This window comes from Antedon mediterranea, chromosome 10, assembly GCF_964355755.1.
Source record: "Antedon mediterranea chromosome 10, ecAntMedi1.1, whole genome shotgun sequence".
NCBI classification, from domain to species: domain Eukaryota; kingdom Metazoa; phylum Echinodermata; class Crinoidea; order Comatulida; family Antedonidae; genus Antedon; species Antedon mediterranea.
Genome location: NC_092679.1, coordinates 2,001,662 through 2,024,315, shown reverse-complemented (window position 1 = coordinate 2,024,315; position 22,654 = coordinate 2,001,662). Strand labels below are relative to the sequence as shown.

The 22,654-nt window shown below is 30.4% G+C and overlaps 1 protein-coding gene across 5 annotated transcripts in view; it reads right to left on the bottom strand.

Moving 5' to 3' along the window:
- The window catches only part of LOC140060893 (uncharacterized), a 119,793-nt gene that overhangs the window by 24,470 nt on the left and 72,669 nt on the right, over positions 1 to 22,654 (bottom strand). For 4 of the 5 annotated variants that reach the window (XR_011847379.1, XM_072107255.1, XM_072107256.1 and 1 more), the window contains one exon: positions 1,814 to 2,012. Coding sequence is in view for 4 of the 5 variants with exons in the window: in XM_072107255.1 (XP_071963356.1) it covers positions 1,814 to 2,012 (199 nt within the window). In the remaining variant the exon portion in view is untranslated. Of the gene's footprint in view, positions 1 to 1,813; positions 2,013 to 5,785; positions 5,948 to 22,654 lie in introns of those variants that run through there. The other variant, XM_072107258.1, reaches the window with a different exon arrangement.

Here is a 22,654-nt window from a genome sequence, read left to right as displayed (position 1 = left end):
ATCGTTTAGCAAATGATTAATTTTAGTTGATATCAATAAAAAAAATTACGAATTAAAAGCCAAATGTCACATTTATCAAATTAATGATGGACGAGCGAGTGTAATGGCTTGTCCTGATGAGTGAAGTAAAACTGGGTGGCGTATCAGGTCACGCAGGAAGAAAACCAGCAAGCAAGAAGCGTGTAGTTTAATAATAAAACAATCTGGTTTGCTACTCGACCATTGATAGCTGATAAAATATTGTATCACTACGCAAAACATACAGCGTTAATTAACATACAGCAAAGCGTTTTTATTGATTGGAACGCCATCGCAACCAAGTAAGCCTTTGTCGGTATTATCAACTTATAGTCAATAATTGATAGTTTTTGATCCAATTGAAAAGGCGAGACCTTTTAGTAGTTGATAATCAACTCAATGTGATTCATTGAGATTGTGGAGTGTTGGTAATTAGCTCCCATACAACAAACAAACATTAAAGCCTAATAATTAAACCTCTGGTGGTACTGTATGTCTATATTTCTGAATTAATATGTAAAAAATGTTTTTTACTTACTTCTGATTGAAGGAAATGTTAAGGTTAAAAGATAATTATTTTTAAAAAACATTTTAATATGATGCTCTAGAATAGTGGTGGTGGTAGTACGATGACTAATTTTTTTTAATGATTAAATTAAATAAAAAGTGTGAAAATGCTTTTGGGTATCTTTCAGGCAATGAACTTTTGTTCATTTCTTCTTTCCCTTTTGCTAAAATAGAAAGATGGTGTTGAATTCCAAAATGATATAATCATGAAAAATATAAAAGAAGATAATTATAGATCATTTGGTTGCTTCTTTGTTGCCCTGTAGATTAAATGAGTTATGTAAATTTTGAACTCTTCCCAAAAGTACAAACTTTCAACTTTGTTTAAACTATGAATTTATTTTAATAATTAAATGTAGAAAAGTCTAAGTTACTAACGATATTAAAAACTGGAATGAATAGAAAAACATTGTATCTTGTTTTACAATTTTTGTATCTAATTTATTTTAATGTACAAATGTTATTTGTCTAACTACCAAAGAAAGAGAATGTTTGGTGTATTTGATCTCAAATTAATTAAATAAATCCTGTAAATGGTATTAAAAACTGAATGAATGGAAAAACATTGTCTCAGTACATAATTTAGTATTGTAATTACTGTATGAAATTTGTTGAATTACAGTGGAATGTAAAAGGTACTTATTAGTGATAAAATTTAATATAAATGTCTGAATAGGTTGTTTATTATAAGCATTACTGTGGAATTATACATAATTAGTTAAAACCTGAGTAGGTACCTTTTTAATCATTGCTTGTGGCTATGTACTTATTCATAAAAGACCATACTATTCTACAATTGGCTGTACCTCAATAGCTTCTATTCAGTGGCACACATTTCTACACTACCTCATAATAGAGTTCATTTTAGAAGAACAAATGTGTTGAAAACACTTCCAACACTACAGCAGTGTTTTAAACAATACCAGGTTTTGTTTTATACAATTTGTTGGCTTCATTGATTTAAATTCAGAATTCTAAAAATGACCTTGCTGTAGCTTGTTAAAGACGCGAGTACGTTCTTAAGAACAAACAGCCTCTGGCCGCCACATCCTCTCTCTCATGTAAATAACCCATAAAAAGTTCCTTTTACAATCAGATATTATTTACTGACGCGAGTAACAATTGAAGGTTCGAATTGCAGAGTCAGTGGATTAAGTATGACTTTGGTTACTGTTTTCAGTTGCGAATGTAAGCCCATTATGAGATATAAATGAAAAACTACACAAACCTTTCCAGCACCGGGTGTATCCTTGACTCGTCCTACATTTCGGAGGAGTGATGGAGGGGCAGCAGGCGGAAAAACTCGTAATATTTGACTGAAATTTGTCGGGAATAATGGTGGGTCTGGAGGTGGAAGCTCTGGTGGTAGACATCCCTGGTGATGTCTTTTCTTTTTCTTGGAACTCAAGTTTAATTTTTGTGCCGCTCTAAAAAATATAAATAAAATATTGTCATTAAATTAAAATATGACATGGCATAGATGAGAGGAAATATATTATATGGCTTACATAATCGTAACAGATGTGAATTTCACTTGCACTTTGAACTAAAGTTTAATAGTTCAGTCTCCACCCAACACATTATAAATGAAAAAGGTACATAAAAGGTATGCCGTGAATAATATCTATATTAATTAATTTCTTGATAGCCACAAAGGAAAATAAAATTCCAAAAAGCATAGAATAAAGCCTTTTGTTACGAATTGTACGATTGCCCATATTGTGGTAATTACTGTACATTCAAAATGTCTGGATACAGTAAATGGCTGCGAATGAATTCACAAATAACTAAACCAAAATGCTCACTGAATTTTCGTTACTTGACCCATAGTATTTGGTTACCATGGTGAATGCACGTGTGACCATTGATTGAAAAAAAAACCTTGCCCCAAGAGAGGTTAGAATGTGGGCATTCACAGTACTTGTCCAGCAATTTGGTCAAAAACTGCCTCAATACATTTTGTTGAGAAAAGTCAACACTTAAGAAATTATCAACATTGATATGAATGGCTGAGTAGGTACTTTACAGTATGACCTATTTTTTAAGGTGAAATACGGAATTTTGAATAAGCAATTACTGTTACAGCTTCTAAACTGTGGAATAGTCTTCCTAAGGCACTTCATAATGAAGTTTTCAAGCGCCTTTTAAACCCCCATATTCTTTGTTATTTCTATTTTCAATCTTTTTTTCTCCCATCATTTTAATTTTAAGCGCTTTAGGACAATCGGCTGATTGTTAAAAGCGCAATATAAATCTGACAACATTAAAACAAAAATTAAGTTAATATAGTCTTCACCACGAACATTGATAAGTCTATTCATAATGTGATTCATACCAATATTAATTGCTTTACTGGGTATGACAAGATTTCATTTTTACAGCAAAGTGCACATTATAATATAACTGTACAAACTGATGCAATGAGTCTATAGAAGAAAGTGTATTTTTAAAACAAATACAGTGCGTAATTGTGCATTCAAAATAAATAACAAATTTCTGGGTTAACGTATCGTAATCACACAAAAGCGTTATTTCTTAAGATTCCACATAGAGAGCATTCATTAGATTGTTGCAATCAGCGAGTCACCTTGCTGTGAGATGTGTGCTAAAATATAAAAATGTCAACAATATAGTGAAGGAGCAAACCAAACAGCCAGGAGGTTCAATATGTTAAAAATATTTAGCAATCTAGGTTATGTTAATTTACTTAAAAACTTGTGCAATTAAAACTAGCTTCTTGATTGATTGAAAAATAGAAGAAGGCCAAAGACATCCTTAATGAGAAGGTTGTCTCCAAGTCAAGGAGTTAAGATGAGATTACATCTTTCAAAAAATAGATAACAAGTCAAAAACAGGAAGAAATGTAATTGGTGGATTTGAACTCAGTCAATCTAGTATCAGTATCTACAGTATTGTTATTAAAAACGTTGTACCATTATGAAGTTCTCAGTAATCTGGAACTCTTTTAACAATTTTTCTTAAGGTCCAGAAGCCTAAAAATACAATCAGAATACCAGCATTTCTGCAAAACCAGGCCAGCCTAAGGGTGTCCGGTATAACTATAAGGCCTACAGTATTTCTATAAAGTTTCAATAAATCTTCACATTTAGGAACCAATTAATAACCAAAGGTTGACATGTACTGTTTATATAAGTTCACAAAAATATTATTATATAAAATGATCACCTAATAAACTTACTTCAACATTCTTTAATGATAAACTTGATAAAAAAACTTCCTCCTTAATAATATACAACTACTTGAATGACAAATGAGGAGGAGGAAACAGCCCCTTATTAACAAGCAAACTTGAGTCAGTCAGGTAGTAAGGTTCAATGGATAGAATGACACTAGAGTGCTACTGAGCTGCTGTCCATCAGTCAACAAGTTTAAGCCCACCCACCCAGGCACAGCCTAGCTATTGTGAAATTAGCAAACTTCCTGACTTATTGATTAGCAGACTTTTCCAGTAGTGTACTGACAAATGGTAACTCTACCTGGGAAGAACTTTATAAAACTCCTAGATAAACCTCTTTTAATTATTAATGACTTGCTTTAGAGAAACTACATCATCATTCGCGGTACTATACGTACCATTTATTTATTTGCTCTAACATTTAACAAGGTAGAACTTAGTTTCTAATAGAATTAACAAATTGACAATCTGTGTGATTATTAATCTTAAGTGTGATCAAAACACTTTCTTTAAATTGATACCTGGTGTGAAGGTGATTACTAAAGATGTCCATTATAAATGACATCATGTATATTTGTATATCAAATGTACTAGTATCAGTAAATTGTTGGGAATGATGATGATGTTGATGATGATACAATATTAAAATTGTTTTCCTCCATGCAACAACTATCTCTTTGTAAATCTTTGTAATGATTAATTATTCACAAGTATAGAGTTACACACATTTCTTTAGTTAATTGGATAAAAAAAAATAATGTCACTTTAAATGATGTCTCTGTGTAGATTTGAAAATCACATTCTTTGAATTCAAAAAGATTAAAGTATTTTATTTGATTATTATTTATCGACAAAAACACATGTAAAAGTGGATCAAAATGTGGAGGCAAATTAGTTTCCTTAATGATTAAAAGGACTATTGTCTAAATCCTAACAATAGTTAATTGTTTATATTAATTCACAGAATTTGTTAGTTCTTCCTTGACAATTGCCCATTATATGTAAACTAATTGTATTTAAAGCTTTTCACAGAAAATAGGATATAATTAATTGATTAGAGAAATGACAAAATTGTAACATTTTCTACTGAACTGAATAAATTATTACTACATGCCATATTAGGAAATGTTTTAGTCTAGAAATGTAAATCCTTGGTTTATCATTTAGTTAGGCCTAGGTCATGGAGGAATTATAATTCCTCATGGTTTAGGTACAATAATAATTATAGTTTCCAATACAAAATGATTTGTCAAGTGGTATAAACTGGAACATTGCTATGTTGTTTATAGGGTAAAGGAACAAATACAAATGAATGATTGATTGAAAAATATGTTGCTATATCAATAAGGAAATTCCAGTAAATATACAATAAACATTGGAACTGGCACGAAGATGATCCATTAATGTCATCCTGTCACTCAAACAAGATCTTATTGAATAAGTAGCTTACACCATTGTCTCCCTATAAGATTTTGTCAGAGTCCTCCTTGAAAACTCTCCGTGAATGGTGACAAATGGGGGGATAGGATAAGTGGATATTTAGAACATGTATTCAGAGTGCAACTCCTGTTCTTATTCAGAAAGATTTAGAGTACTACTCACTTTTATTGTTAATTTCAGTTTTCAATGGCCTCTTAAGGATTGCGTGCTATTCTTTGGTGAATACTTAAGAGGTTTTTCAAGACCAATCACAAACATTGTTGGAAAACTTTTATGGGTTGACTGCTATTGATAGTAGGAACCAGTAAAACGTTAGTTTTAATTGATTTTCTTGGAATAAATAGTGACCAATTAAACTTTAGCAAAGAAAAGTTCAGAATGTTTTATTCTACAGAACAATTTTACTAATTAAATAAATATCAAATCCTGGACACAACTAATTTAAAAATAATAATACTATATTTCTTTGAAATAAACTACTATAATACAAGACTTTTTTTTGTTTTTGTTCCTTTACTAAAATCACCAAAAATTTAGAAAAACAGAACCTGTATAAATACTCACAATGTGAAAATAGCTTCATTCAAGAATCGTTCAATAAGATGATCCACAGGCATTGTAAATATCCAATATTCTTTTAAGTTCAACGTAAAAGTTAGCAATTCCAATAAATTGTGGCAGGGTATCAAGAAAGTCTGCACTAACAACCAATAGACACAACCATACCTGCTTTACACCACAATTAATCTGAGTGGCGTGAAAATACAAGCCACCAATTTGTGAACGAAAATTTCAGAGACAATGAAAGAAATGAAGCATGTGAGGACATGAACGCACCCTGGCTCAGATTGCGTACCCCCTCCACAGGACCGGTTCTCGATGTTATTCTGATGAACAAATCAAGTAAACAAAGTAAACAAACTTAATGCGCTTGATCTGGAAATACTGTTAATAAGCGTTTCGTGTTCATTTAAGCAGATTGATGTTAGGAGACTGAGGTGTACTCTAGCGGAAGTAAAATGCAGTCAAGTCTTAGTGCTAAACACCTCAATGGAGCCAAGTAGAGTTGCTTGGGTTGCGTTTCCAATCTCTCTTTACTGGACATCAACAATAGATCTTATCTTTAAACTAGTCGATGATTACCCAAGCGTAGTTAAGCTTTCTTATTCTAAGCAACTAATTCATACAAAATAACTTAAGAAATCGAAACAATGGAAGGATTTAAGACATGAAGTTGAATTTTATCGGCTCAGAGTGATGATATGCCTGTCAATCGTGGAGTAAGAATCAGCATGTCAGCCATCTTAAGCACAGGGTGTTAATATCAAAGTGTTTTCAATAGTAATTTAAGAAGTATGTCCTACAAGAATGAAAACAGTGTAGACTGCATTCGCAGGTGACCAATCTGTTTAACAACCTTTCTGTGAGAACTTCAAATATAAACAAATGTTGGTATCATCATCAGTGGTACAGTATGAGAGAGATGGCATAATACGTCAACAATTTGTCAAAATGCTTCAAATGGTCAAAAATATAAAAAGTTAGAGATTCACAATAAAACAGATAATAAATGAAGATGTTGCCTATCGTGCAGCAAAATATGGAATAATATCAAAGGCAATTTGTAATAGTTTCCTTATATGGGTATTACATAAAACACACCCCTCCCTTCCCTCCAGCTCAATAACACTCAATTGTCCGCATTATCATTAAAAAACAATCAGGCTATAGAGAATTACTTAACTCATTGCTTGCTATTAACCAATCAGGATTATCGTTCAATGCTCATTTGCATATTAGTAGTTTGTGTTCTGCGGTTCATGTTAGATAAACTGGGGCAAGTTAATTAAAGGTTAAACATAGAATAAAATCTTGTTTTATGTTCATTAATACGGCAATAATAATGGTACGTTAATATCATGTCTGTAGATTCATCAGAATTTAAAGATGATGACGCTATTACCTCCTGGAAAATAAGTTATTTTTAAAAATGAACTCAATTTAAAACTCATAATTACTGCCATATGGATATTTGAAAGTTAAATAAAAAATGATTTAAAATCAGAGCAAAAACTGTGTAAAAAATTCAGATTTATTATGCAAATATTAGTAATCCAATACATATCTGATGGTAACTAATGGTATATTATTTTATACGAATAAATGATTAAGTTAACCTACTAAAAATATGATCTACTATGATCCTGTATTCCACCAACGCTCATTTTGATAAAAATCTTACCAAAATTACTTCAAAAATATATCATCAAATGAGAGAAAGGAAATTGGTGATGTAGAAATTTGTCAAAACTAATCGCATTAGTTGTAAGTTAATCTGCGTGAGTATGGTACGGTATTTGAACATTGTGGAAATATTATGTTTCTTTACACTGTATGACAAAAAATAATAATTTATTTATATACCAAGCCGTTTGACTGAGGGGTTACGTGATGGGCTTATTGCAGAGGACCTAAAACTATGGATAGGCATTATCAGACCAAACTTGCTACAAATTCCTAATAACACAATGTAAGGTAGAGATGAACTGAGGCGCAGGATTTGTTTATAAAAGGGTTTATCAATACACGACCTAATTTCACAAACCTTTATTTAAACATATTATGACGAAAATAAATGGATAAAGTGTTCGGTTTCCATTGAATATCCTTAAAAAAATAGTGAATTCTTTACTGTGGAGATCAAACTTTTGCATACGTTTGAAAACTTTTGCAATTAAACTGTATAACGTAGATGAATAAGGACATTCACGAATCAAGATGAAGGTTCTGCTCAATCAATCTTACAAATAATATATATATTTCAGTGTTTAATATTATTTTCTTACAATTAAATTTATGAAATATATTAGGTTATGTTTAAAAACATTTTAAAGTTTGTTATTTTCCATTGTATGTGTGTTTATTTTCATTTCTCGATCAGCAAATTTATTGAAATAAGATTTCGGTACAGCAAACAAAAAGATCACAAACCATAAGTAATAAAACTCGTCGAGCATACACAAACGAAAACAGATTTTACTTGGAGAGTCGCCAAACAAGGTGTTAAGTGCAATAGTAAATAATATCATTTCAAAAGCTTAAAATGTTGTTTCAACATGAAAGAGTTATTTCCCTAATTTGTCTTCTTATTGATAAAAACAAACTTATCACGGAACATCGGAACACTCTAAATTCTCAAAACAAAAGAAATTTGAAAAATAATGTAGGGTGAAATGTCAACACATATATTTTACGTTTGTGTTTATTTGTTTAAAATCAAGGGGTACATCATAAATACAAAGACAATTTAGTTATTATATGGAAATTGTATACATTTATATTAATGTACTGTATTATTTTTAAACTTTACATAGCAATATAGTACTGCGATATTATGTACATAAATGTATTTAAAAATATTTTTTATCTATTCACATATTTTTATTTCTGACCGTACATAGCCTTTCAAATAACAACAGTGAACAAAAACATAACTAATATCATTATGATAGTTCTTATATAAACTATTATAATATTAAAACAAACAACATCAATTTACTTAATACTTATTCCTTGTTTCACTCCATAGTTTTAATTATTATAAGTAAACTTTAGCAACTAGGAAACGGACAAAGGTGTTTATGTACAAATTATCATAGTTTTTATATAAACTATTATATTAAAGGAAACAATTTACTTAATACTTATTCCTTGTTTTACTCCATGGTTTCAATTTTTATATAAGTAAACTTTAGCAACCAGGAAACAGACAAAGGTGTTTATGTACAAATTATCATAGTTTTTATATAAACTATTATATTAAAGGAAACAATTTACTTAATACTTATTCCTTGTTTTACTCCATGGTTTCAATTTTTATATAAGTAAACTTTAGCAACTAGGAAACAGACAAAGGTGTTTATGTACAAATTATCAAAGTTCTTATATAAACTACTATTATATTAAAGGAAACAATTTACTTAATACTTATTCCTTGTTTTACTCCATGGTTTCAATTTTTATATAAGTAAACTTTAGCAACTAGGAAACGGACAAAAGTGTTTATGTACAAATTAAAAAGGTTTATGTTATGGCTTTGATATAAAACCATAATACGAAATGATACAGTACAATGACTAAATAGAATAATTGTAATATTTTAAATGAATACAATTACATCAGTACATTAAATTAGATTAATGTATTGTTATCAAACATTTTCATTAACCTATCATTTTCTTAAAAAGTACCAAACAATATCTTCTTTATTGTTAGCTATCTAATCTGTAACAATACAGTCAATAATTAACACCAATTATAACAGCCGCCATCCCTGCGATATGAATTTCACGATAGCGATTCACGAAGTAATTGCCAAAATGAATAGAGATGAAGACGGCGACATCTGCGTTGATTAAGATCTGATAAAGTTAAAATGCTTTGTCCGATTTCAAATATTGAGATTGATAACATGTTCTTTCAATCTTTCAGAGAAGTTTTAGTGAATGGGTATTATGATGCGGGATAATTGAAAGAGGTTATTGGGTAATCTTGATCATGTGATCCATAAAGTAGCTCATTAGGCAGAATGACAGGAAACTGATGGTAGAATTAACACTAAAGATTAAATCTATTTACTACAACTTTCTTATACATACAGATATAGTGCTTTAAGATAGAATCGTTTTATTTTGTGTTTCCGTTCCTGTTTGAACTTTGTATAAGACAAGCATTAATATTTCCACTTGTATTGTGGACGAATTTAGTTATCTTTATCTATGTTAACAATATATAAATCTAAGATAGAATCGTTTTTATTTTGTGTTTCCGTTACTCTTTTAAATTTGTATGAGGCAAGTACCATTATTTCCACTTGTATTGTGAACGAATAAAGTAATATTTGTGAAGATTTGTAAGTTGAAAACACCCATAAGTTTAAGATACATAATTAGATACAAGAAGATATTATGGTACTACCTTGATCATCACGCCATTATTAGATACAGATTACGAAGTAAGCCCACTGGGTGTCGTTGATACGCAGAAGGGTGGCGAATGCATTTAAAGGAGGTGCGCAATCATGATAAACCCATTGTAAACAACTTATGTATGATAGATGCTTTAAAGTTCTATTATGAGATCCAACAACAAATTGTATAACTCTATATTTATCAAATAAATGGTTTTGCCAAATTTGCTTTAATACCAAGTATAAAATGATACTTGACAAAAACTTAAAAAATGAATGAAGTGCATTTTTTTGATTTATAAAATCTATAAATTATGAAAACATAAATTTTCATATATTAAACAAATTAAAAAAGAATGAATGACTATATCTCATGATATTGCCATTTCAAAAACAAGTTTGAATATTAAATACATTACACTTCATAACATTGCAACTAACATACTGCATTTACAGATTACTACATCAAAGATTACTACAGCTCCTCATGGGACCAACAAAATGGACTGAAAACAAACGACATATTCTCATAATTCATGCGCGATAAGAGTATAAAAATAGTAGCGTAGAGATAGAGAGTATCTTGTGCAGAAAGAAATTCAACATGACTTTATCATGAACCTACGTTGATGATATAGAAAGAAGATAATGCAATGATAATGATGATGATAATAATTATAATAATAATTTTGTTATTTTTATAGCGCCTAAAACTAAAAAAAGTTTCTCTACAACAACAAGGCTCAAACTAGGTAGAAATTATGATGATGATAATTACCAATGATGACGAACAAATGCTTTAATCTCTGCAATAATTGTAATTAATTTCAATAATTACTAATATACAGTGTGCAGGCTTAATCTTCAATATGTTTTAATCCACTTCTAATTACACTAATCCTAATGATGAATAATTAATGAGGTACAGACAGCAACCATCAAATAATAAACTAATTAGTTAAATTATTAATTATTATATTACCTGATTGTTGGATAATCCATTTGTTGAGATACAACTAATAACTGAGAAGAATACGATCACTACATCCTACCCATCAAAAATATGATTCAAAAAAACAAATTACTACTGCTAGGCTTCGGTGTGTACATTAGTAGTGTAATCAAGGAATCGTTTATGGAATTCTGGTCGTGGTTGAACGGTTCGGTCCAACAGATGTCGCTGGATTGACATACTAATTGCCTCATCTTCACACTTTTCTTTCGACCAAGTGCACACTTGATGGACACGAGTCGCCATAGTGACACATCAACGGTTTCCCCCTATACATTCCTAGGTAAGTATTCATCATCAATTGTTCTATCCTAGGTTTTATACAGTTCTACTACTAATTTTTGACTGTAATAACACTGATAAGTAATATAATCTGAGTTTTACTAATAATTCAATACAATTTCTCCAAATGGAAAAATTACTACCTTAATTTTGTTATTAATTTAAACACAATTATTGATTTAGTGAAATATAAAAATATGCCATATTTATTATTATTGCAGATAATTAACTTAGGTGTTTGATGACTATTAAAAATAAGTCATTAAATAATCAAAGCTCAATCAATTGTGAATACAGGCACTTTCCTGAATAACAGAATATAATTACTGTTTAAAATTATTCATTTTATTTTTTGATTAGAAATACATTTTTCTAATATATAAACTGATTATGTTTATATAAACTGATTATGTTTAAATAACATAGTATAAAAATGACTCCAAATAACGAGAGGCAAGCCATGATTCAACGTTTTGATCTTTATTTGATCATCATCAGGGATTTAAATTGTAGCATTGCTGTATATACAGTAGTGTTTGTAGGTTTTTATTATCACATGCTACACCAGCCAGGGGTTTACCTAAAGAACCACACATTAAAACTATCACCAATCACATTCATATCACTCTTGGTTTGTAGATTTCAATGTAATTATAAAAAAACCCACATCGTTTAAGTGTATGGTGTTGATGATATGGTTAAATCTTTCCCACAGAATCTCGTTCAAAATATTATTCATGCACACAATTATCGCGTCATATTCCAAAACATTTTCATAAGATAACAAACTATTAGCCTGCAAATTCCTGATCACTGAACACTAATAACAAAATAATTTAAATTAAAATAATTTTTAAAAGATGGTTTAGAAAAAAGTCTTGCTTTAGAGAGTCTCCAAAACCATAAATCAATATACAGTACCGGTATTGACAATTATATAATAACATTCTTATTCTTATTTTAAAAAGAAAAAAGATAGAAATGAGAGTACATTAAACTATACAGTACAATACCCAGGCCTTGACTTTTAAATTATAACAAAACCATCAAGAAACGTGCCCAATAAAAGTTTAGAATATAAAAACTTAACAAAATACAAGGTATAAAATTCAATAGTGGAATCATCATTGACAGATTAAATAATAGGCATTACAACGTAAAATATTATTACCATGAACTGAAATACTGTAGTAAAGTACAGACGTACATAAAAGATGGACAGCAACAAAAGATCTGTCACTGAACTATCTTTTACAAACTTTGAGATGAGCAAATCTAATACCATAAAATTATATCAATTGTGTTGCTAGACAAACAGAATTCTGCAAAGTTTATAAAAAGAACAAGAATTGTAAAGATCGTTTGTAAACAAATAAGGTGGAATTGTCAATTACTGTAAAGATATCACAATGAAATGTATGGTACAAATTATTCTTGAAGAACCAACAATTGCACTGTTATCAATTATTACAATTTCAAGGATACAGTACAAACAAAAGATAAAAGAAACAAGAAAAAAAACCTTTCTACACCAACCATGTCCAATTTTAAGGTACAATATTAAATAATAAAAGATTTTCAAGTCTGTGATATTGAATAAAAAGAACCTAGAAAATATAGGAATGTACACAAACTATTATGGAACGTAAATTATATAAACTGTCCTGGTAAAAAAAGAAAATTATGAACCAGTCTGATTTTACGTTGGCTGCCAGATGGCTGCTTTAAATTATACTTTTATACTAATAATGTATAAAATGATAAACTGAAACAACATATAAAGACCTATTCCTTTTACCTCAACCTTCAGTTGAGATTACATCTATGTGATCTTTGTGTATTCAGTTTAGATGCTAGTGGCTAGGTTCGAGTCCTAAATAAAAGCTTAATTCATATTGTGACCTCGTCTATACAGCTCATCCTTCAAATGTGATATTAAGCTATTGAACCATCATAGCTGATGTGTTTAAAGATTCAAATTTGATAATTTGCTCAAAGCAAAGTGACAATTTCTTGGCCACTACCAATAAATTAACATTTATATTGAAACGTCAACTAGTCTCCACGGCTTGCTATGATGTCATTTTAATATCAGATTCCGTTCTATAATTTTAATATTGCATAATAATTCTCTTGGAACCAAGACTCTCTGTAGTAAAAGTCATGCCATTAAAAATATATTTTGCAAACCACACTTTCCAGATAAACATATAGTTTGGGCCAGTTCAAAGTGTCTGGTTTGGGCCAACTCCAGGTGTCCTATTTGGACCAGCCTAAAGTCCAATGTTAGAGTCTAACAACATGTTATACCACTTCTTTCTTTACTATGTCTGTATGTTGATATGTAAATATAGATGTTAAACCAGCTAGATGTAAACAAATATTATATCAATATCATACAAAACATCTTAATTTAATTAAATGAAACCTAACACAGCAGCTACGAAGATTTAGCAATGATGATACAGTCTTTAGCGTAATATCACACATGTAATTTGAGATCATTATCTCATTGTAAGTTCAATTAGCCCATTAAATTTTATTTGAAATATTCCGCAAATTTAAGCCATTAAATATCTTTGATTTTGTATTATCTGTTAACTTATGAATTATTTATCTTGGTCAAACATTAGTTTTATAAAATTATCATCATTATTGTTCTATAATCTAAACTATTTTAATATTTATCAAAATCAAACACATGTGTGTTATGTTTATTTAGAAATACGAACAAACAAAAACATAGTTCTAAACTTTCTCCAATTTTTTGTCAAAACAAAAGATAAAATATTATTATTTATTTAAGAATACTATAAAGTATAGTTCAATAGTTCATTGAATATATAAATTATTAATATGCTTCCACAAAACTACAAAAGAAAAATCAAATATAGATTTCAAATTGTAAAATTATATTATGAATACAGTACTGCAAATAATAATAATGCAATTTTCCAAAATAGGTAGGCTAATAATTTGCTTTTAGTTTCTAGATTCTCATAAATGCTCTATTATGTGAAATAATAAAAACAAATTTGGCCAATGGGAGGAACCATGGCTCAGATGGGACCGGTCTTCACTGTTTCTTTTGTCATGGTTAGTTGTTCAATAAACATGGTCAATTAAGAATTTGTCCAGGGATTGATTATTTAAATAGATTATGCCATACTATCATATTAAAAATGAATGATAATGAGGAAAAAGTGCCATAATCTAGTTCGTCAATGTTCTATTATGACATTCACAAGACGAGCGACCTGCAAATATCGCTTTGCATTTTAAACTTCTGATATTGCCGACCAATGATACTTAAGGAGTTTGTTTTCTCAGACTTATAGGTACCAGAGAGGAATTATCAGTAATTAAAGGGTTTTTATTTGTTGATGCAATTATAAGGACGATTTTGACCTTTGATGGATTTGAGGTTAAACGTATATTAATTGATCATATCCTATTGAGTGCTAGTCTTGAATTATGTTATGTATTCCCAACATATATGAATGTAGTAAAGTATAGAAAGATAACAGGATTCCAACAAAATAGCAGGACTTCACCATTGACAGGCAGGGGTGTTTAACTAAAAATTTCTCTTTTCTTTGAGGGATAAGGACTAATGTTGGTTTATCCAGGTAAATTTACAGAATGCAGAAAGTCAATGATAAAAAGCATTTTATTGTTGAAATAATTGAATTGAATGTTATCACAGTTAATACATTCTCATCATAGCATTTGCTATTTAACCAATCTCCACAACATTTGATCGGAAATCCCTCATCAGTGCAGCTACTAATTATCGATAAATATACAAAACAAAAACGTGATCAATATGAATCGAGTGTCGTTGTCAAACGAACACTTCATCATTGTCGGTTCGACATCTAAGGCGGTATATCCCGTCGTTTCATATCAAGAGCAAAGTCCACAATTCAATGAAAACGACGACGATCAATTTGGATTTCTTCATACTATTGATATCAATCACGCAGTGACAATAAGAGTTGAAATCTTTCTGCTGAAACCAGTTTATCTTGCAACATCTTGAATTAATCGTTCAAATCGCCTGTGGATATGTAGCTAAAAATTACCACCAATAATCACATCCTATTTCTCTTGTCTAGCTAATGGCTGTTTTTAAAGAAAACAAACATATTCAATAAGTTGGACGTAATAAATAGATTTGCGTCAATTTGAACGATGTTCGCATCAATCTTCACCCTCAGGACTAAGACATTGCCGGTACCGCTACTTAATTATTTCTTAAGTAATATCAATATTCGTAAACAAATCAGAGACACGCTATAGTAATTAGAATAGCATTATTGACAGCAAGACTATAATATTAATAATGTTCAAAAATCTAAATTATTTAACAGACATTTAAACTGTATAAGCGTATGTGTACGTCATTTTAACCATGGATACTCAATCATTTCTAGAATACATATGTATATAAAATAAATCATATCGTTTTTTCTCATCAGTGAAGTTGATTTTTGCACACCTTTCCAACGCATGCTTAACACGTTGATGTTCTAAAGGTGATGAAGCACCTTGACATTTTCAGATTTATTCCGCACAAAAGAAAAATCTTAACATCCCAACATAAACCTATCATCATTTTATGGAAGCAATCGTAAATAAGGTAAAAGTAAAATATGACAAGTAACCGACTAACCCAATAATTTTACACCAAAACTATTCATACGGCAATAAAAAGTAATGCTTTGTAATTGATCTGGGAGAAATTAAATTAATTCAAATTTCAAAGTGATCTTCAAATAACTAGAATATCAGAGCACTTTACAAGAATACTGGGATAAAGCAATCATAAGCAGCACAATAAAAGCGAACTTATTCATGCTAAAGTTTGGAATCTAAATATTCTCTAGCAATTTTAATGCTTAATGACTTTTTGTCCTATTTGCCATTCCATAGTAAATAGTTATAGCCCTCCATAGTAACAGAAAGAGAATACTAGATTTCATTACATTTTTTCCCATTCAATCTCACCTACTTGGGTTTCTTTCAAGTTAATATAATTTCACTTCTCATCACAGGTTTTGAGTGTGTATAAATGTATACACGCATTTATGAAAGGTACTTTAACCTAGACGATTTATATACATACTTGCGACACAATACAAATAACTTTCAAGTGACAATAAGTATATTGATATTAATAACGGCGCAGATAATCAACAACATTGGTCAACTCCGTTGCTATCACAACTCGCGTCTCAATACTTTTAACAATGTATACAATGGTTTTTACGCCAAAACGTTTTCTAAATAAAAATACTCCTTATCATTTACCTACTGTACTTAACATGTGTTACAGTATATTGAGTTTAATTACATTAATGTCATTTTTATTATAATTAATCAGGGAATAATTTCGCCAGTGTAGCATAGCAAAAAGCTATACAAAACAACCTTATTGCTACACATTTTGCAAATTGTGTAGCAAAAAATGCAATACAAAACTATGTTTCTTGACTCGACAATCAGTTTGATTAGCAATTTTGCTAAACAAAATTTTTAAATGAAATTTTTCCCTGTTAATGTATTTTAAATAGTACTTTCAGTTTGAATTCAAGTAATAATAAATCAGTCAAAGTTGACGTAGTAAATGCATGTTTTCAAGGAACTCTATGTACCATGCTAAGTTTTAATAGTTTTAAAATTATTAATAAATCAGACTCCAGTGGTATAATAGTTAATGTATATAAAAATAGATCTATTTATAGACTGTACACAACATAAAGCAACTCATAATGATACATTGAAGCTCTGTCTACACTATCATCAAACTGTATGTGACAACAAAATGTGATGTGCCCATATATGGACACGATGATGTCATATCACCACCATATTTGGGAATATCATTACCATATTTGGGCACATTACACTTTCGTGTCAAACTAGTTTGATAGTGTAGACAGAGATTAAAACAAATTTGAGGGTACTACACTAGAGCGTAAAGTATTGTGTTGTAATAATGTATACGGACAGTATGATACAACACAATACGTTACAGTATTCAAAATGTAGATTTAATATATATCAGGGACATCACTTCACCTCAACTTAATTTAAATTAAATTTCCACCTTAGAGTAGTAGCCTAGATCACAATAGATTAGTACAGTAACCAGAGGCGGGTGTAATAGATTTTCTTTAAGCATCTTGAGGCGACGGACGTTACAAAGTACATTAAACAATTGCCAGCAACTGACGTGTGTCGATATAAAGGAAGACAAACCCTCGAGGCTTTACTGACCATAGAACACTTGACCGTAGAACGCACTTTATTAATTCAATGGTCATTATTAAAGATACCAACCAATGATACAATGTTTTCGGTTAATTAGTTCTTGGTCGGTAATAATCAGTCTGAATTTTTATAGGCATTTATTGATAGTGTAAGTAGGTGAGTGAACTTTAGGAGGAGCAGGTTTTCTTGCAGGCAATATTACAACATTTCTAATTTCTTTTATGAATTTCATCTGCAGAAAGTTTTAACACATCATTAAAAGAATATCCAATATTACAGATAGAGTATTTGTAGTTTACATTATGTATCTCTAGGCACAGCACTAATTAGGGTAAATTTAGTATTACTAATAGCTTCCCCACCCTCATTCCCTTTTTTCCACTAACAGAAGTACTGTACAGTCTAAAATTTAGAAGAAGATGTTTTGACCAGAAGTACAAATTATTATAATCAAATTTATGATTGAATTACTATTTTCAGTTATCAAAACGTATTCTGTGCAAACTAAGATTTCCAGTTTTTAGTTAAGTTCTTATTAATAAGTAATTATTATTTAAGCTTTTTCGTATTAAGTAAAAACAGCATGTAGAGCATTTACTTGTGCTCTGTTCATCTTCGTTAAACTCATGTTAAATTATTAATTTAATTTTTGTATGATGTGGAAAAACACCATTGAGGTGAACAAGTGTGATTAAAGACAGTTTTATTATTATTATTATATTCTGTGTTTGACTCCGAATATCTCAATATTCTTTTATAATCCGATTATTCTTATTCTCTGTTCATATTTCATAAGTCGATTGTAATAATCAATAACATCTTAATAATACAGTACTTGCTTTGGCTTTTCTGTTTACAGTAATCCCCCTCTGGCTACGTCTCTTTTAACCACACCAATATTTCAACCTGAATTATTAATACCCTTATAATAACTGAACCGACAGCATTTCAATAAAATTTTTTTTTTTGGACTGTGATCGTCAACTTTCCATTTGTTCCAGATGAAGTACCATGCAAGGAATATTTATTAAGATATGAAATACAACTAATCCTTACGGAAAAATATCCTGAAGCTTACAACAGACAACCACAATTTATAAATCAATTTTCCACATCAAAAGTTTTGAACACCTCAAACTAAATTTCCGGTATACAATTCAAGAAACATACAGTAATGGGATCAGGATAATAATTAAAATAAGTTTCTTTGTACACACTTCTTAAAAACTTAAAAACAACTTTTTCTTTTCAATATTTGTTTTGGATTTTTCATTCTACACACAAATTTAATAATATAGTATAATAATTTAACATTTAGTACAGACCTGAGGTACACACACCTAAAACGCATCGGCACTTTCTGCCTAAAGAAAAATATATTAATATAATCCCTGTAAATAAATGGAATAGTCCATCCACCTTACTACCAAGTGGGATCAACAAGGCACAATGAACTAGTAATCAAATTTTATTTAAATTCAGTTTAAATAAAACAGGAATGGATAAAAAAATATTTAATATAAAATTAATATAATGTTAGGATAAAGATAGAAAGAAAAGGTGACCTGAAAATTAAAAAAAAACTTGAAACATAAGACGTGATGCCAGACACAAGACTTAGCAATCATCTACTCGCATCTGTCAGTCACTACTACAGACTTCAATAAACAGTGCCTTGGTGCAAGATGCGAGATCAGAGGATAAGTCATTTGTATAGGCCTATCATAACAACAGACGCTGAGCAGAAGTGACCACACACATCAAGCGGTCAATCACGCTGTGTCCAAGATATTTTGATACTTCAGAAGCATAGATGATGATGGATACATAAAAGGAAATAGCAATTTCGTTGCTTATTGATAATAGATTTGGAGAAATAAAAAGTAGACTGAACAATGAATGAATAAAGTTTCATTTATAAATCAGCTAAATTTATTTATATGATTCACTTAACCTATCAAATTGGATTCCACTTGAACCTTTTGGTATTTGAAAATGTTTCCAAAAGTTAAAACTGTTTTGCTAAAGTCTCTTCTTCCAGTCAAAATTTTTTATTTTAAAACAATCTACCTTTCCATGTCAGTCTTGTCAGTAAATTATAACAGGGTACAATGAATTGAAAAATACAGACAGTAAAATATCTATTAAGGGGATATTTTCGGGAGCCAACAAATTGCCCCCTGAATAGAGGTTGGTCTTGACTGCTAAAACATGTCATTGGTTTCATGGGAAAGTGTCACCTTAATAGGAGTATCCCAAAGGAGGGGGTACCACTGCCAGGTGAAAACTAATTTACAAATACAGTAGGACATCTTAAGGAAACGGAAGCAGAGGACGATGGAGGAATGAAATCAAACAATATTTTGGATACACCAACTGGAGAGCGAGAAATCAAAAACAACATGTAAACCGATGAGGTGATGAAGTAAAGTTAAAAACATGGCATAATTCTCTCAACAATGAGTAAATTGGATGAGATATTACTACTATGTGTTAAAACTTATTGCATTTACCATCAATATCCCACAAGTATCCTGCCTAATTTGAAAAAGAATACGTTCTTGCTAATAATACGATACGTTAAGGATTATATCGCAACTCCAAGTGGTTATTCAGTAGTTGCTAGGATCATATTCAAACCCTGAAGTTACGGTTCACAAGCGATACATTGCAGCCTTGGGGGTTGACCGGCCTGTATAACCATGAGATGAACTCAGCAATGCGTCAGTTTTAGCTTTACACCGTCTAGTCTTACATACAATAACACTAGATCCTACGTCATTACTTGCCATCTATATTTATAACAATAATAAAATATACATGAAAATATCATTTTTATTTTATTTGTCTTTTATACATCTGTTTAAATAAAGTAAAAACTCTCTCTTGGATCAATCCTATTATGAACAGGGTGCAAAGTATGTTTTAACACTACGTATGGAGAGTCATCCCTATTAAGGGACAGTTTGTGGGTGTTGAAGATGTTCCCTTTGTGCTAGATGTAGTTTCATTTATTTAAGTTTATCTCTATGCAGAACCATGATACTACCTCGATCGCCATGTAAATGTAGCAATGCCATTTATGCCGCCTAATCCCTACTCCTTTTTAAAAAGAAATACCTATTTTTTAGGAATGGGTACGTACAGATTTTCTTTATCAATCTCATGTCCTCTTTTCTCCAACCTTCTTATTATCTACTAGACTACTCGCATTGACAATTAGGTTTTATTTAAATTACAATTAATTTCAAGTGGGCTCCAGCATGATAAAATAAATGTTTATTTGAATTTGATGACTATAATTTAGAAATAGGTATTAATTTATTTTTTATTGGTGGACATATGTTGACCATTATATTGTAGTCTAGAGTAGGTGATTGACCGACAATGGGCGTATACTATTTTATCATTGTCTACAATTAATAACAATTATTATTATGAGTCATCACTGGGGAAGTCTATTGCTTAACAAAAGATATTAAAAATAATATCCAGGGTAATAATTATTAAAAAGCAGTAAAAGAAAACAATAATTTGCTGGTGCTGGAATATCTTCTTAATTTAGAAAACATTTAAACACATTTATTAAACATCTTAACAAGATATTTTATATTTAAACATAAAAAAATGCTGAATATTATATTTTGATATTTTTAATAAATATGCTAACATTTTTTTTCAATTGTAAAAGTAAAAGCATTAAATATAAGAAATATAATGTTTTATAATTTTTAATTTGTAATTTATTTGTTAAGACCTTTATTTATTTATGTCAATAATATTTATTAAGGCTGATAAATGGGAAAAACCATCATAATATTATATGTATTATTGCTCACATAATAATCCCCAAAGGCAAACCTATTATAAATACAAAATCAACATAAAATAACTAATTTCAATGATTAATTGTAACAATATTCACAAGTTGTATAATATCGATATAACACTAGCAGTTAGCCAGCTTGACATCCATCATATTGATGGGGCCAGAAGCAATCTCATCGGTAATTGTAACAAACCTCAAGCATGGTTACAAGGGCCTAGCTGAATCAACACAAACTATCGAGCTCAAGTCCCTGGTAGCTTTTACGATCACTTTCTCCTGCAGACCCACCACAAAGTTAGGCCCACTAGCTAGGAAGTTACTCTTGCTAAATATGCAACCCCATGCCCTTCTCGCTGGGGTGCCTAGCACGCAAGCTAACCCACACGAACGAAAAACAGACACACTTTACCCAAGGCAGCTGTAGTACAATACAATCGGAAATGATTTTGTTGTAGAATATTAAATTCCTAATTTTTTGGATGAAAATAGGATAAATCACAACATTTGGATGTGAATGCTGCATCTGCACATTTGAATAGATGCAGATTTAATTGGTCCACCTGGGAACTCCATCTATATCTTGGTCCACCTGGGAACTCCATCCATATCTTTGTTTGTGTTCAATTCCCAATGTGAACAAATTACAATTTTTCTATATTTATATAAGTGCGATGCAATGTAAAATGTTGGGGTAGTAGAATTTTGATAATGAGATAGTTTTACCACTTATTTCATTTATATTGAACCTAGCAGTATATCAATCAAGAACCCAACTTTCCCTTCTAGTTGCAGCGCTCCTAAAGTTTGTCAAATGTGAACTAACATGGTACAGTAGTAAAAACTAAATTAAGAAGAAGGATATGAGTCTAGACATATAGTAGAAAAATGGTTGCCTTTTGAAGATAAGCGGTGATAGATCATTTTTCAACTTCATGCTGCATATGGTACAACCATTAGGCTGTGTAAGATACTGCAATAAAGCATTTGTAACACATGGATTTGTCATAAAGTCATGAACAGTTACAAAGTGTTCTGACAGTGATGATACATTTGGCAGTCTTGAAG